At 32.8% G+C, this 14,340-nt stretch overlaps 1 protein-coding gene across 5 annotated transcripts in view; it reads left to right on the forward strand.

The window, feature by feature from the left end:
- The window catches only part of GABA-B-R1 (gamma-aminobutyric acid type B receptor subunit 1), a 141,821-nt gene extending 129,360 nt beyond the window's left edge, over window positions 1-12,461 (forward strand). The window contains exons 13-17 of one of the 5 annotated variants that reach the window (XR_011236623.1): window positions 1,399-1,655; window positions 3,048-3,194; window positions 4,071-4,146; window positions 7,301-7,548; window positions 8,876-12,461. Coding sequence is in view for 2 of the 5 variants with exons in the window: in XM_069497974.1 (XP_069354075.1) it covers window positions 1,399-1,655; window positions 3,048-3,194; window positions 4,071-4,146; window positions 8,876-8,898 (503 nt within the window). In the remaining 3 variants the exon portion in view is untranslated. Of the gene's footprint in view, window positions 1-1,398; window positions 1,656-3,047; window positions 3,195-4,070; window positions 7,549-8,875 lie in introns of all 5 variants that reach the window. The other 4 variants (XR_011236621.1, XR_011236622.1, XM_069497974.1 and 1 more) reach the window with 4 other exon arrangements.
- The last annotated feature ends 1,879 nt before the right edge of the window (window positions 12,462-14,340 follow it).

The raw sequence follows: 14,340 nt of genomic DNA on the forward strand, positions 1-14,340 counted from the left end.
CACGAGATTTTTAAAAACCTAAATCCATGCGTACGAAGTCGCGAGCATCGGCTAGTTTAAATTAATTTATTGATGCAAAGAGAATTATTAAGCATCTTATAGACAAGCCCATTGCATCCAAGTTTGGACATCTTAGCTCTTTAGATAGTAAATTAAAAATGGTTTCTCTAGAAAAGGCTTATATTAGACTATACTATACCTACTATAGGGACGACGCGACGCGCGCAACTTCTCTGCGTCAGTTTAGGTTTTTTTTAATCCAGTAGGAACTCTGATTTGAAAGGGTAAAAAATAGCCTATGTCCATCTTCAGGATGCAAGCTATTTCTGTATTAAACATTAAAACCAGTTAAATGGACGGACGACAAAAAGTAACAGACAAATATACTTTTGCATTGATAATATTATTAGTATCAACGGAAAAAAAACTATATTTAACTTCTAATGCCTGATTATGAGAGATTTACCTAATATTCGCTGTAAAGGATCTGATAAGAAGCTATTCCCTAGGTACTTACCTAATCAAATAATAAATGTTTAACTTTTTCAATCAACAGTAATAACGAATTAAATAAACAATGATCGAGGTCTGAACAAATTTACCTTGACAAAAAGATAAATTTTCCTCTCGAACAATAAAGAACATTAATTAATAAAATCCTTCAAAGTACACCGCATCTCATTTGCGCTAACTCAGGAACAAAATTTAAATTCCCCACCTATTCGTTACTCGGATCCACTGCGTTATTTAACATTTTTATCTTTTAAATTTTACTGCGCTGCTTTTATGTTAACTCGCTAAGTTTTAATGAAGGTAACTAATGCACCTGTTATGTAAATACTATGTTATTTTCTTCTTTTTTTTCTTTCTTAGTGCGGATATTAGTGGAAAACCCTTCCAATTCTGAGAGGAGACTCACTAGTGAACCAGTGATGGTTTGATGATGATGATGATGATTATAATTAGTGGACTGTACTGGCTAAGCAACGTTTAAACGATTGAATGGATGACGGATGCTTCGGAGAGCACGTTGATAAGCAATCGATCGTGGTTGTTATCAGTAACACGAACCTGGTGTACCTCTACCTACATCCATAAAAAAAACGGGCCGAATTGAGAACCACCTCCTTTTTGGAAGTTGGTTAAAAACACAGAATACTTAATAGGTAAACAGACAAAATTCAAAACAATCACTCCAAATGTGAGCTAATTATTTAACCTTATTTATTTATTTTATCTAAGTAGTCAATTTTATTGTTAACCATGATATTATTACAAAGAATAAAAATATAGGAGTCACCTAAAAACAAAGAGCGATTAAAAGCGAAGTTGAGAACTATTCAGGCTATACATACTTTTATTAATTTAATTATATCTAATTCATTTCTCTTGTTTCAGGCGTAATGTACGGGTACAAGGGTTTGGTGTTAGTGTTCGGATTGTTCCTTGCTTACGAAACACGTTCCGTGAAGGTGCGCCAGATCAACGACTCGCGTTACGTCGGCATGAGTATATACAACGTGGTGGTGTTGTGCCTCATCACTGGACCTGTCACGCTGGTCATCGCTAGCCAGCAAGACGCCGCCTTTGCGTTTGTGTCACTCGCAATTGTCTTCTGCTGTTTCCTTAGCATGGCTCTCATATTTATTCCAAAGGTAAGTTTATTATATTTTAATATGACTTCGTTTAGAACAATGTGAAGGTGAAATCAACGACCCGCATTACGTCGGCATGAGTATCTACAACGTGGTGGTGTTGTGTCTCATCACTGGACCTGTCACGCTGGTCATCGCTAGCCAACAAGACGCCGCCTTTGCATTCTTCCCCCTCGCAATTGTCTTCGGCTGTTTCCTTAGCATGTAGCTCTCATATTTATTCCCAGTGAAATTGCGCCAAATTAAGGAAAGGTCACCACTTGCTACTTGCGAGGTAACTATCATTAATTTGATGCACCCAATGCAGCCAAATGCTGCTGCTGACGTTACTCTTATTTTCGGGTTGTTTTTTACGGCTCTTGCGTCTCTTCTTACGGCTCTTGCGCCTCTACAGGTCGTGTTATGGCATAGTAGTCTTAATTACAAAAATAAACCTTTTGCCATCATTTGCATAAATAAAGGTACTCGTTATTCTATTCGGCTTTAATTATTTTTAATGAATGCACAGACACGCTCTCCTTCATTAGCTACGTGTAAAGTAAACACGTTGAAAAAAGCCTTAGGTATATACTCTGACCCTTTTTTATAATAATATTTTTATTGCAGAGTCAAAAGGACAAAATTAGGTGAATGTAGGTAGGTCTGGTACAAGTTTTAAATATAACGAAAATAAGTTAGCTTTGAACTTTACAACTAACGTAATAATTACTTTAACTACTTCTTCATAATATTATCTACAAAGTTAATAACATAAAGACTTAATAAAATATGCAGTTTAATTACTTTAATATTGTAATGTAACCTAAAACGACCTCTAAAAGCTTCAATGGGAATAAATAATTACGACCTTCATCAGAATCAAATTTAAAAATCGTTACCCATATTAAGGGCGTGAAAAAATCATTAAAGTTACGACCTCATCGACGCCTGTAATAAAACGAGAAACGCTCAGCGATCAAATGTGATTGGTACTTATCGTCAAAATTTTCTCTTCGAATCACCGCCTATTGCTCTTAGCCTGCGGTCGAGGTGGGAGCGGGTGCGTCCTGCGGGGCGGGCAGCGTGTGGAATAAACTCTTAATATTTACAAGAATTTTACTGACTCACTGACTGACTGATCTATCAACACAGCACAGCTCAAACTACTGGACGGATCGGCCTGAAATTTGGCATGCAGATAGATATTATGACGCAGGCACCCGCTAAGAAAGGATTTTTGAAAATTCAACCCCTAAGGGGGTGAAATAGGGGTTTGAATTTTTGTAGTCCACGCGGACGGATCGCGAGTATAAGCCAGTATAATATGATAAAATGAGAAAACGTTCGTTATTTTTTTTGCACTGAATTAAAATGTATGTCGCCTGGACGTTAAAATATAATTAATATAAGCAGTTTATGCAGGTTATCGAAGTGATACGACATCCAACGGAGCGGCCGGAGAGCGGCCGGGGATCAGGCTCGGGGTCCGCGCCGGCTGACGAGGAACACTACCGGGAGCTTGTCAAAGAGAATGAGGAATTGCAGAAGCTGATCGCACAGGTAAACATAATATTAAAAATATTTATAGGTATAATTAATTGTTATAATCATCATCATCATCATCATTATGATCAACCCATCACCGGCTTTCGAACACCTTTGAGAACATAATGGAGAACTCTCAGGCATGCAAGTTTTCCTTTACCGTTAAAGCAAGTGATATTTAATAACTTAAAACGCACATAACTCTGAAATAGATTGCAAATAACTCTGAAAAGTTAAAGGTGGATGTCCGGAATCGAACCCCCGACCTCTGATTAGGATGCGGACGTCCTTTCCGCTATGCTATCGCCGCTTCATTATTATAATATACTAAATAAATGCATTAATTCTATTACTTTATTTTCATGAACTAGGTGATTTAATAACAATTTAACTTGAATAAGTACCTACACAGTTTTTCAAAGGGTGGACAAAGTTTGTGTGCAAAGTTTAAAACGTCATGAAAATTTCTAACAAGTGCTTAAATATTAGCTTACACGAGTGTGGTGATTGCTTTAGTTTAGCAATAAAACAAGCATTGGCATCAATAATTCTGATGTCTTTCTCTAAACTTAATTTAGAGTATCAGCATCTTTTTCTTTTCAATGTTTTTTTTTTAAATTTATATACAAGTTAGCCCTTGACTGCAATTTCACCTGATGGTAAGTGACGAAGCAGTCTAAGGTGGGATATATTGCTAAAAAGGACGGAAAATTTATTTTAAATTAAGAACTCTAAATAGTGCTACTCCACACTATGCCACCTAAAGTCACGAGGTTCGACAGTTTTAAATTAAATTAAGTTTGTTTGTCTTTTTCTTATTAAGTATATTGGTAAGAAAAAGATGCGAAAACTTTAGAATTTAGTTGCCATCAGAATCAGTATTGTCTACAGAAAGAGGAGCGGATCCGTGTTCTAAAGCAGAAACTAGCAGAGCGCGAGGCGGCGGCAGCAGATGGTGTGACGCAAGGTACGGGCGCAGTGCTCGCGGACCTCGCCACCGCCACCTCCGACTATGGCACCTCCACCAACTACACACGCTCCTCGCGAGCCTCCGTCTCCGACCTTGACTTCTCTGAAAGCTACCTTTAAATCCTTATTCGTTATAATGGAGAAGTTTCCATTTTTCAATGAATTAATTTAAAAGTTCCCAACAAATATATTAATATAATAATAATTTCGTTTCGCGAGCCTCAATGTCTGACCTTGACTTTTCCAAAAGCTACGTTTAAATCCTTATACGCTATAATGGAGAGTCCATTCTTTTCAATGAACTAATTTAAAGGTTTAAGTAAAATACAGCAAAAATATGAAAGAATCATTAAAATATCCCAACAAATATATTAATTATAATAATTTCATTTCGCGAGCCTCAATAGCCTATCTTGACTTCTCCTAAAGCTACCTTTAAATTTTTATTCGTTATAATAGAGACGTTTCTATTTTTCAATGAATTAATTTAAAAGTTAAATAAAATACAGAAAATATGAAAGAATGATTAAAATATCTCAACAAATATATTAATAATTTCGTTTCGCAAGCCTCAATATCCTACCTTGACTTCTCCGAAAGCTACCTTGAAATCCTTTTACTTTACAATGGAGAAGTTTTCATTTTTTTTAATGAATTAATTATAAAAAAAAATTAAGTAAAATACAACAAAAATATGAAAGAATCATCAAGATATCTCAACAAATTAAAAAGTTATAGAGCTCTTTGAAGCTTGCAAGAATAATTATTTCGTTTCGCAATTGGTTTCGCGTCTCCAAACTTGACTTTTTTTTTCTTTTTTTCTCTGAAAGCTACCTTTAAATCCTTCATTTAAAATTGTAAATTTTTTAGAGAGTTAATTTTTCAAATGTAGGTAAAATAGTATGAGAAAAATATGAAACTTAGATACACGAATATGAAACACGTCGATAAATAAATAAACCGGCCAAGTGCGAGTCGGACTCGCGCACGAAGGGTTCCGTGCCATTATCTATTACAACGAGCAAACGTTTGTTGTATGGGAGCCCCTTAAATATTTATTTTATTCTGTTTTTTAGTATTTGTTGTTATAGCGGCAACAGAAATACATCAGTTATCAAAATTACAGCGGTCTATCACGGCTCATGAGATATAGCCTGGTGACAGATGAACAGACAGATGGACAGATAGACGGACGGACGGACAGCGGAGTCTTAGTGATAGGAGCCCGTTTTACCCTTTGGGTACGGAATCCTAAAAACAAACACACCTAAAATTACTAGAATCAGCGCGAGAGCTCACGTACGACGTAGAAACTATTGAGCAATTGAGTTATTTTGTAGTGTGACTAGGTAATTCTTGGCTAGGCAAAATGACGTCACACTCCCGCAATCGTTGTGCGCTAAAATACTTAAAAAGTAAAATAATTAATTTATGTCATTTATTGATGGATTAAAAAAAACATTACTGATTTATAAGTTTTGATCAATATTTTAATTGATGAAATTACATAAAAAATGTAACAGAAATTATAATAGGTCATGCCATGTAAAAAAAAACACGACCTGTGCTATTCACAAATCAAGAAAAATAGCACATTCGTAAATCGCATAATTGAATTGAACATACTTACAGACATCATCGACATGGTCGGATTTTTCTCTTAGTAAATATAATACGAATTGTTGTGGGAACGGATTATAATAGCTTAATATACTACTGGTTACCCGAAATCCCTGTTCTCCTTCTTTTTATAAATTATTAACACCTAACATAATTAAACCGCGATTTACCCAAATACAATCTTATATTTTTATTGACGATCTTATGCCATTACTAGCTTATGCTCGCGACTTCGTCCGCGTGGACTACACAAATTTCAAACGCCTATTTCACCCCCTTAGGGGTTGAATTTCCAAAAATCCTTTCTTAGCGGATGCCTATGTCTTAATAGCTATCTGCATGCCAAATTTCAGCCCGACCCGTCCAGTAGTTTGAGCTGTGCGTTGATAGATCAGTCAGTCAGTCAGTCAGTCAGTCAGTCAGTCACCTTTTCATTTTATATATTTAGATAAAAGTTGCCTAAACTTTTTGGAATAAGCTCATGGAAAATATTTAAGTATCCTTATTTCTATATTTAATGATGTCTCTCTTTGTCTCTCTACCTGCTACCAAAATCTTCACGATTAGCGATTCTACCCCTCTTATTGTCTAGGATAGGCAAATAATAATATTAGAGGCATTGCCAGTTCATTTCAGTAAAAATCCAAATCATAATATTATTATGTCAAAACACGTGTTATGGATCCATCTGGTTTAAATTAATTTACTCAAAAATATGATAAAATCTTTATCTCTTATACTAACCACGCATTATTTTTTAAATATGGAAATATATTTTGCCAATGCCATTAACTTTATATTTCCTACATCCGTATTTTATTATAATCATAGTAAGTCAGCATATTTACCTATCAGTTCCACCAATCTTAACAAAATAACAAAAATCAATTGATCAAAAAATAAATGGCGCTAGTTTAAAAATTTCTAAACTTCTTACAAATCGTTAGACGTAAGTTTTAAATATTGTTTCTCGTGCTGTCTGACACCTGGCTCCACCTCGCCCCATGTCCCCATCAGCCTCAAGCCTAGATACTACCTCACAAATCGTGACAATTTGCACGTATTCCCTTGTGTACTGTAAATATCCTACCTTTAACTCTCACTAGACTGAATTAGAATTACTATTAGATTAGGAAACTACATGAAAATTGTTATCGTTTATAAACACAACCTTCTTACTTTAGCTGTATTCTCTTTTCTTGCCATTGCGATGGCACTAACTTAAGTATCTACCTATACTTTGTCTTTCGGACAAAACTTTTGGACACATTAGATCACTACAACGATACATCTTTAATTATGCTTTTTAAATGTTTAATACATACATAAAATAATGTTAAGATTTACACGAATGTCTTTGACACTTTAAAATTTAATTAGCACAAATTATTAAAATTTTGGTAGATTTAGATTGAAAATGTCGTTGACAAATGATAATTTATGTGAAACGTTATTTATTTATAGATTAAAATATATTGATCATGTTCACAGACCGTACGTGTTTACGCTATTCATATTTTTATTATTTTTAGATGCGCAGTTGTTTTTTGTTCGAGAGTTCATGCAGTCAAATCTCGTTAAATGCATAAATTTAAAATATACCTAAATCTTTGCTGTATATAATATAACTTAAGTTGACAATATTAAATAAAATATGCATTAAAATGTTAATTGGTAATATTTTCTTTTCAAAATTGACTAATAATGAGGAGAGAGATCATAAAGTTGCAACAGGCGTTGTGACAAGCAATATATCGAGAGTTCTGAGTGTTAAGGCTGTGTAAGTATAAATAGCTGCAGATGTTGTTCCGTATATTATCCTGTAGCGCCCTGTGCGTGTTTGTGTCCGCAGTCCCCTGACCACCTAGCATGACCCCTCACCCTACTGCACCGCCCTAGCGTTCGCCGACACGTATTGTACATACATAAATTCGCTTCACTACAATGTGTAACGTTCATTCATATTTAAGCTAAATGTTACTAAAAAAGAAATATAATTTGATGACTGTTTAGAATTGTCTCGTAAAGCCTAAGATATAATCGTATGACTATAACATTTTCATTCATTATCATTTTCACCAAAAATAACTTTAAAACGGAAATTACTGTTGTACCAGTGCTTTAATTATTTAAAGTGAAGTTTAAATTTAAAGACCCTCAAGAATAATAACTAAGTATGCTAAAAGCTGTGTTGAACAGGAAAACCTTACCGGGTCATTTTCTTTTCTCAAGCACATTATTATTTTTAAATTTATTACGTACATTTTTTTTTGTAGTTTTTTATTTTACTTTAATCTAATAACATCTATGATTTACCATTGATACAAATGCCATTTTAACTAAAAAACGATAATAAATAAACACAGTTTTACATAAATTATAGTTCACCCTTGCATTTTGTCAACTACACAATAATTTATTGTCGATATTACAGGAGAACTGTGTAAAATTCAGATTAAGATAAGCACTAAAATATTATATAATTTCAATACTGATACAGAAGTACAAATTATCTACTATTTTCGTGCTAGTTAAACTTACAACTTTAAATAGCTCTCCTGTAAAATCGACAATCATGGTTAGTGCAATAAGTACACTTAACCATTGTTAAGTTAATTAAAAAAATAGCATAATATGTTTACCTACCATCAATATTTATTATCTGTTTACTTATCTGAGACAAGAATATTTTCATTTAATAATAATATTTCATAATGCAGGTATTTAAAATGATTCATACATAATAATTATATATTGTTTGATACTTTCTTTAGAAGTTGTTATTGATATGAAATGCTGTGTAACGAGATTTCCTTGCATGAATGTAACTGGTCGTAAATAAACAATTTATTGGCTTTACTTCGTTGGAAACTGATGCAAGATTACAAAATTGTTTTTAATTTGAAACGCTTATTAAAAATGTGAATAAACCTTTACCTTCGCTTATATTACTATCGGGGTGAATTTATTGCTTTAATATAATATGTTGCTCACGGCTTAGATGAAAAAAATATTATTATTTATGCTTTTTAATATTTAATTTATATCAAGAGATAAATAACAGATGTTGCGTTTTATTATTAATTCGATTCATTTTTTCTTCACAGATGTCCAAGATGAACAGATCTAATATGCACCGATGATTCTGCGGTTAATCTATTAAATTAGGTATAGTTAAGTAATTAATGTCAAAATAAATACTCAATAATATTATTAACACGCCACGCTGCCTCTTGGCGTAGCGGTATTGATTGTTTTAGTCAAGTGAGGTACAGATGAAATTATTAGTCTCACTAAATATTTTTCAAAAATTCTTCATTCAACATAATATTATATCTACAGTTATGGGGTTGCTAAAAAAAACTACTTTAGGATAGCATAATTTGAACTTTAAGGCATACTGAAAGTAAAGAACAATAATTAATACCTACTATGTGAAAATTCATATTTAATTGTCCCTGTTTATTTGTTTTAAAGTGGCGTCTTAATAATATTAATTCTTTACCCTTAAACTTTTTGCCGAACAGTTTAAATTTACGAAACGATACTAAATATAATGATATGAAATAAAAGTGTTCTTATAAAAATAGATGATTGATTAATGTAGTTGATATTGTGAAAATTAGTGTATTTATAATAATAAAAAGAGTTTACTCTGAATCATTTATGAAGATTCTTATTATAATTATTGTCTCACGAAAAAAACTAAGATATAATATTTATGAAGAGCAAATACTGAATAAATAATTAATATCAAATTAGTTATAATTGTATTGGTTGTAAACAATGATCGTTGCTCAGTATAGTTTAAGTTATGAGTCAACCATTAAAAAATGTAGGTATAATCATTTTAATGTCTTATCTGTTATTTCAGATCAAATATTTGTTTAAAATAATTACCTATTAAATTTATGCAGTCATTTATTTACAAATTTGTTAAATGAAGTTTTAAAAAAACATTACGATACAATGTGTTAAAATGTTGAAGTTACTTATCATATAATTTTTTGTTGAGCGCAAAACATTAATGCAGGCTTTACTTGAACACTATAAGTACACTATATGTACAAATTACTACATTTCACCTACTTTTATAGTATTTGTATTTTATATCCAGTACACTTTATATTCAGTATCGTTATAGGTTTTTATCAACTTGATAAACGGACAGGAAAGAATTTATAGTTGAATTTATCGTTACCATGCAGTGTGCACGAATTATCTATAGCGTGCTTAATAGAGAATGTTGTATAAATTTTTATTGAGAATGGTCTTTTCTGAATTGAATTTTTGAAGCAACATTGCAAAAAAATAGACAGTGGAATTGATACTAGGCATAATTTATTTAGAAATATTATCGGTGGAAATGATTTTGTTTTAAAAAGTCATTAACGGATGTTACATATCACAGGAAAGTTTAAAAGAGGCCCACTTGAATTTAATGATGTTGGATATGAATTTGAAGTGATTTAATCTACATTTTTGCAGTTTAATTTTATGAAACAGTAAATCGGCTGATGACAACCTCTTTCTTAAAAATTAATTCCTTAGTGGTTTTCTAGGTGGACATAAATCTTTTCAAATTACATTAGTATTACTTTCTACGTGAAATAAAATATAATATGGCTCTATAACAGTGATAATAGATGCCAAAAAATGTAAATAATAAAATAATGTATCACAAAAATAGTCTCATATTTATTTTTTCCGTATAGTAAAATTAAGACAACGTAACAGTTACCTGATAGTTTAATGAAAGTTGTATAGAAAACGTCACAGTACAGCACTGCCAATTAAGTCAAGTTAAAAAGTTACTATGTTAGTGTTAGAATGATAGTTTGTTGATTTTCATGCTAGGCTTTTTTGAGGCTTGGTTTAGAAATGGATCTGCTAATACCATAATTTATTACATTTATCTTCTTTGGTTCATGAACTTCAAATGTTTTACTGGAAAACAGCCCTGAAATTTTACACTGAGTTTCAATCACCAAATTAATTAGGTAGTTCATCATCATGCATAATCAAGGTGAATAGAAATGACATTAATAATAATTGTTTCTATTAAATATTTATACCAGAGTGAACCTTGGATGAAGTGTACTATACTGATCACGGTTGTCACGGCGGTCAACCAAACAAAGATTTAAACACTCAACGCGTGACAGCCTCAAAAAACACGCATGGATGACTTAGACACATGAAAGCTCTCTCTCAAGCTAGGTTTTATAAATGGTGGTGGTTGACTCTATGGATGCGGTCGTCTCAACTTCGTACTTAGATGACTTATTCAACACGTTCCATTATACGGCCATCTTACTTTGAGCGTTGAATAGGTACAAACTTTTAACGACAAATCTAATTAATCTGAAATTAACGTACTAGTTACCTACTTTAAAATTAAATTGAGCAACTTCTTGGGCGAAAAATTGATGGGGATGGGATTCTATTTAGAATTATACTTTTTGTATTCAGTAGCGTTAATTGGTACTTAATGCTTTAGTAGGTATATTTTTAAAAGCTTTTGCCTAAAAAATTCATATTGCAGACTTTATGCTCGTAGAGTTCGGTATGGTTGTTGTGAATACCTCAGATATGCTGTTTTTAATTTTATTAACTAGGTATTTTTTATATTTATTTATAAATTAGCCCTTGACTGCCATCTCAACTAGTGGTAAGTGATGATGTAGTCTTAGTTGGAAGCCTAGAAGGGTATGACAGTTTTTATTAAACCCATACCCCTTTTGTTTCTACACGGCATCGTATCGGAACGCTAAACCGTTTGGCGGCACAGCTTTGTAGTGTGGTAACTAGCCACGGCTGAAGCCTCCCACCAGACCAGACCATATATTTAGAAATTATAAAATTCCAAACTCCAGCCGGGCATCGAACCCGGAACCTCCCACTAATACGACCACAGCACTTACCACTGCGCCAGGAAGATCGTCAAGTTAAACTTAGCATAGTTTTAGTTGATATTTTTAACTCGGTAAATATTTTGTGGTGCCAGAACATCTTTGTGTTTATTTTATTGATGAACTAGCTAATGCCCGGAATGCGTTGCAATGAATCTTGGTAAAATTGAGTTTAGGTTTTGGACTGCAAAGTCAGGCACTCCGCGAATGGACCAAATTCGCTATGCAGAGACCGAAGTATTGCTTTTTAATTATGGTCTCTCGGCATTCCTGAGGATTGCCGGTCAATCGCGATATGCTGACCTAGACCGGACTATAACATGATATTAAAGAGAAAAGTTTTTTTTTAATTAATTCAAATTTAGTTTTTTGCAGTAGGCAATATTTTCATAATAAAATTTGTCTTTTGTTGTTACTATGTCAATATGTCCATAGTCAAAGATTTGACTGCATAGAATATTACTTACGAGTTTTTTTATACAACATGTTAATGTTACAATTTTTTTAGAATATAGATCTAAAAACTGTTGACATTTAAAATTTTATTAATACTCATTATATTTGAATGCATTTCGTTATTTTTAAAAGTTTTGTTAATGAAATATTAAATGTTATAATTATTGAATGCATCGCGTTTTTTTTAAATTCTAGACTAATTTTTAGGTAGCTTAGAAATTAAGTAATTAAAAATAATCTTTAAGCTTTCTATGAGATCAGTTTTGTTACTTTTCTGTAATCTGTTTGTTATAAAAGTTTGATTTTAAATTTCACAACCATGTAAATAAAGTATCATTGAATGATCTAAATGTAAAAATTTGTTTTATTATTATGCAGTCTACATACCTACCTACAATTCTAAAGCCGAAATTAGATTAGGTACAGTAGCTGGCAAGAAATACTGTACATCGACCTTTAGAATGAGATTTCGGCTTTGTCTCTGTCACTCATACTATGTTTTGTCGGTCTCAACGACAGAGTCAATAATTAACGCTCTACGAAACCGCTATCTCTTTCTAAAGATCGATGTACTCTTGCCGGGTACTGTATTTTGGTTCTTAATAGACAATTAAATACTTACTTGTAGGTAATTTTATATCTAGGTCTCTACATAACAAAACCAACCAAGTTTGAATACTCTAACATATTATTCGACTGAACTATCAAGCTTAAATACGTATAGATGAATATCTAATCTAAGTATAGGTACGTAGAGATCAATAATTGAAGGAGTAGAAAAACGTGGATGTCAATCCCTGTAGACCCTGGTATTTGGAACACTACGTCTACGAATTGATACACACTGATTACAGACTACAGTCGAATGTCGAGCACAACTGATTTAACTTCTTAACTAAACGGGAACACTAAATTTAGTTAGAACTACTTGTTATTAGCAAGTTCGAACCGACTCTTGGGCTGAAGTTTAAAACCACAAACCGCAATGTTGATGAGATTCCCGACTGATATAGTTACACCAGTTAAACATGAGTTAGTCTACGTTTTTCAGATCTACATTTTATAGAACACGTTTATGTATAAAAACCGGCCAAGTGCGAGTCAGACTCGCGCAATGAGGGATCCGTACTACAGTCGTATTTTTTTGACATTTTGCAGGATAATTCAAAAACTATGATACATAAGAATAAATAAAAATCTGTTTTAGAATGCACAGGTGAAGACCTTACATATGATATCCCACTTGATATAGTTATCTTACTTAGAAAATTGAAAATACTAATTATTAGTTCATGACCACAATTTAATTTTTTTGTGTGATCTAACCCTAAATTCACGGTTTTCAGATTTTTCCCCAAATATCAGCTATAAGATCTACCTACCTGCCAAATTTCATGATTCTAGGTCAACGGGAAGTACCCGGCCCTGTAGGTTTCTTGACAGAGAGACAGACAGACAGGCAGACTACAAAGTGATCTTATAAGGGTTCCGTTTTTCCTTTTGAGGTACGGAACCCTAAAAACCTAGTTAAGGTAACTAGAATTGTGATCGGTGAATGGATTTGTTTTTGAATGCCTCGCAGAAGACGAATAAAAATAACATATCAATACCTATGACAAAAGTTTTCGAAAAATAACCAGTTCCTATCTACTTTAACGTAGACGTCCTACAAAAGACGTGCCTGTCTAAATTGGAACTGTGGAATCCTATGATAGCTATAACTGTAAAAAAGAAAAGAAAAAGAAGAAAACGTTTATTTCGGGATACAATCAATAAAAATAAAAAAGGTAAGTGAGTACAATTTTAAAATACAACTAAATAAATGATTATTTGAGATTTGCTTCCCTCCTCTCCTAACAGATACTAATAGGTAAGTAGGTATCTGTTAGGAGAAGACACATGCTGATTTTCCCTGAAGCCAGAACACAATTAATTGGACGGGGCCTAGCCTATCAAGACATAAAATTCTTATTTTTCGTACAGTGTTCAGTCGTACAGTCATATGACTTCGGATAAATTCTGTGTCAATAGGTACCTATACAAAGCATAGCAATACCCTATTATAATTTCTATTGTGTGCGAGGGTTAAATCATCTCGCTTCTACGTCTTTCTCTGAACTTATAAGTTATATCCAAGTTAAGTTTGGTCATAAATTTTCCACTGCTTTAGTTCGTTGCCTACAGTTATTACCATTAATTTTCTA

The sequence above is a fragment of the Maniola hyperantus genome, chromosome 4 (assembly GCF_902806685.2).
Source record: "Maniola hyperantus chromosome 4, iAphHyp1.2, whole genome shotgun sequence".
NCBI classification, from domain to species: Eukaryota; Metazoa; Arthropoda; class Insecta; order Lepidoptera; family Nymphalidae; genus Maniola; species Maniola hyperantus.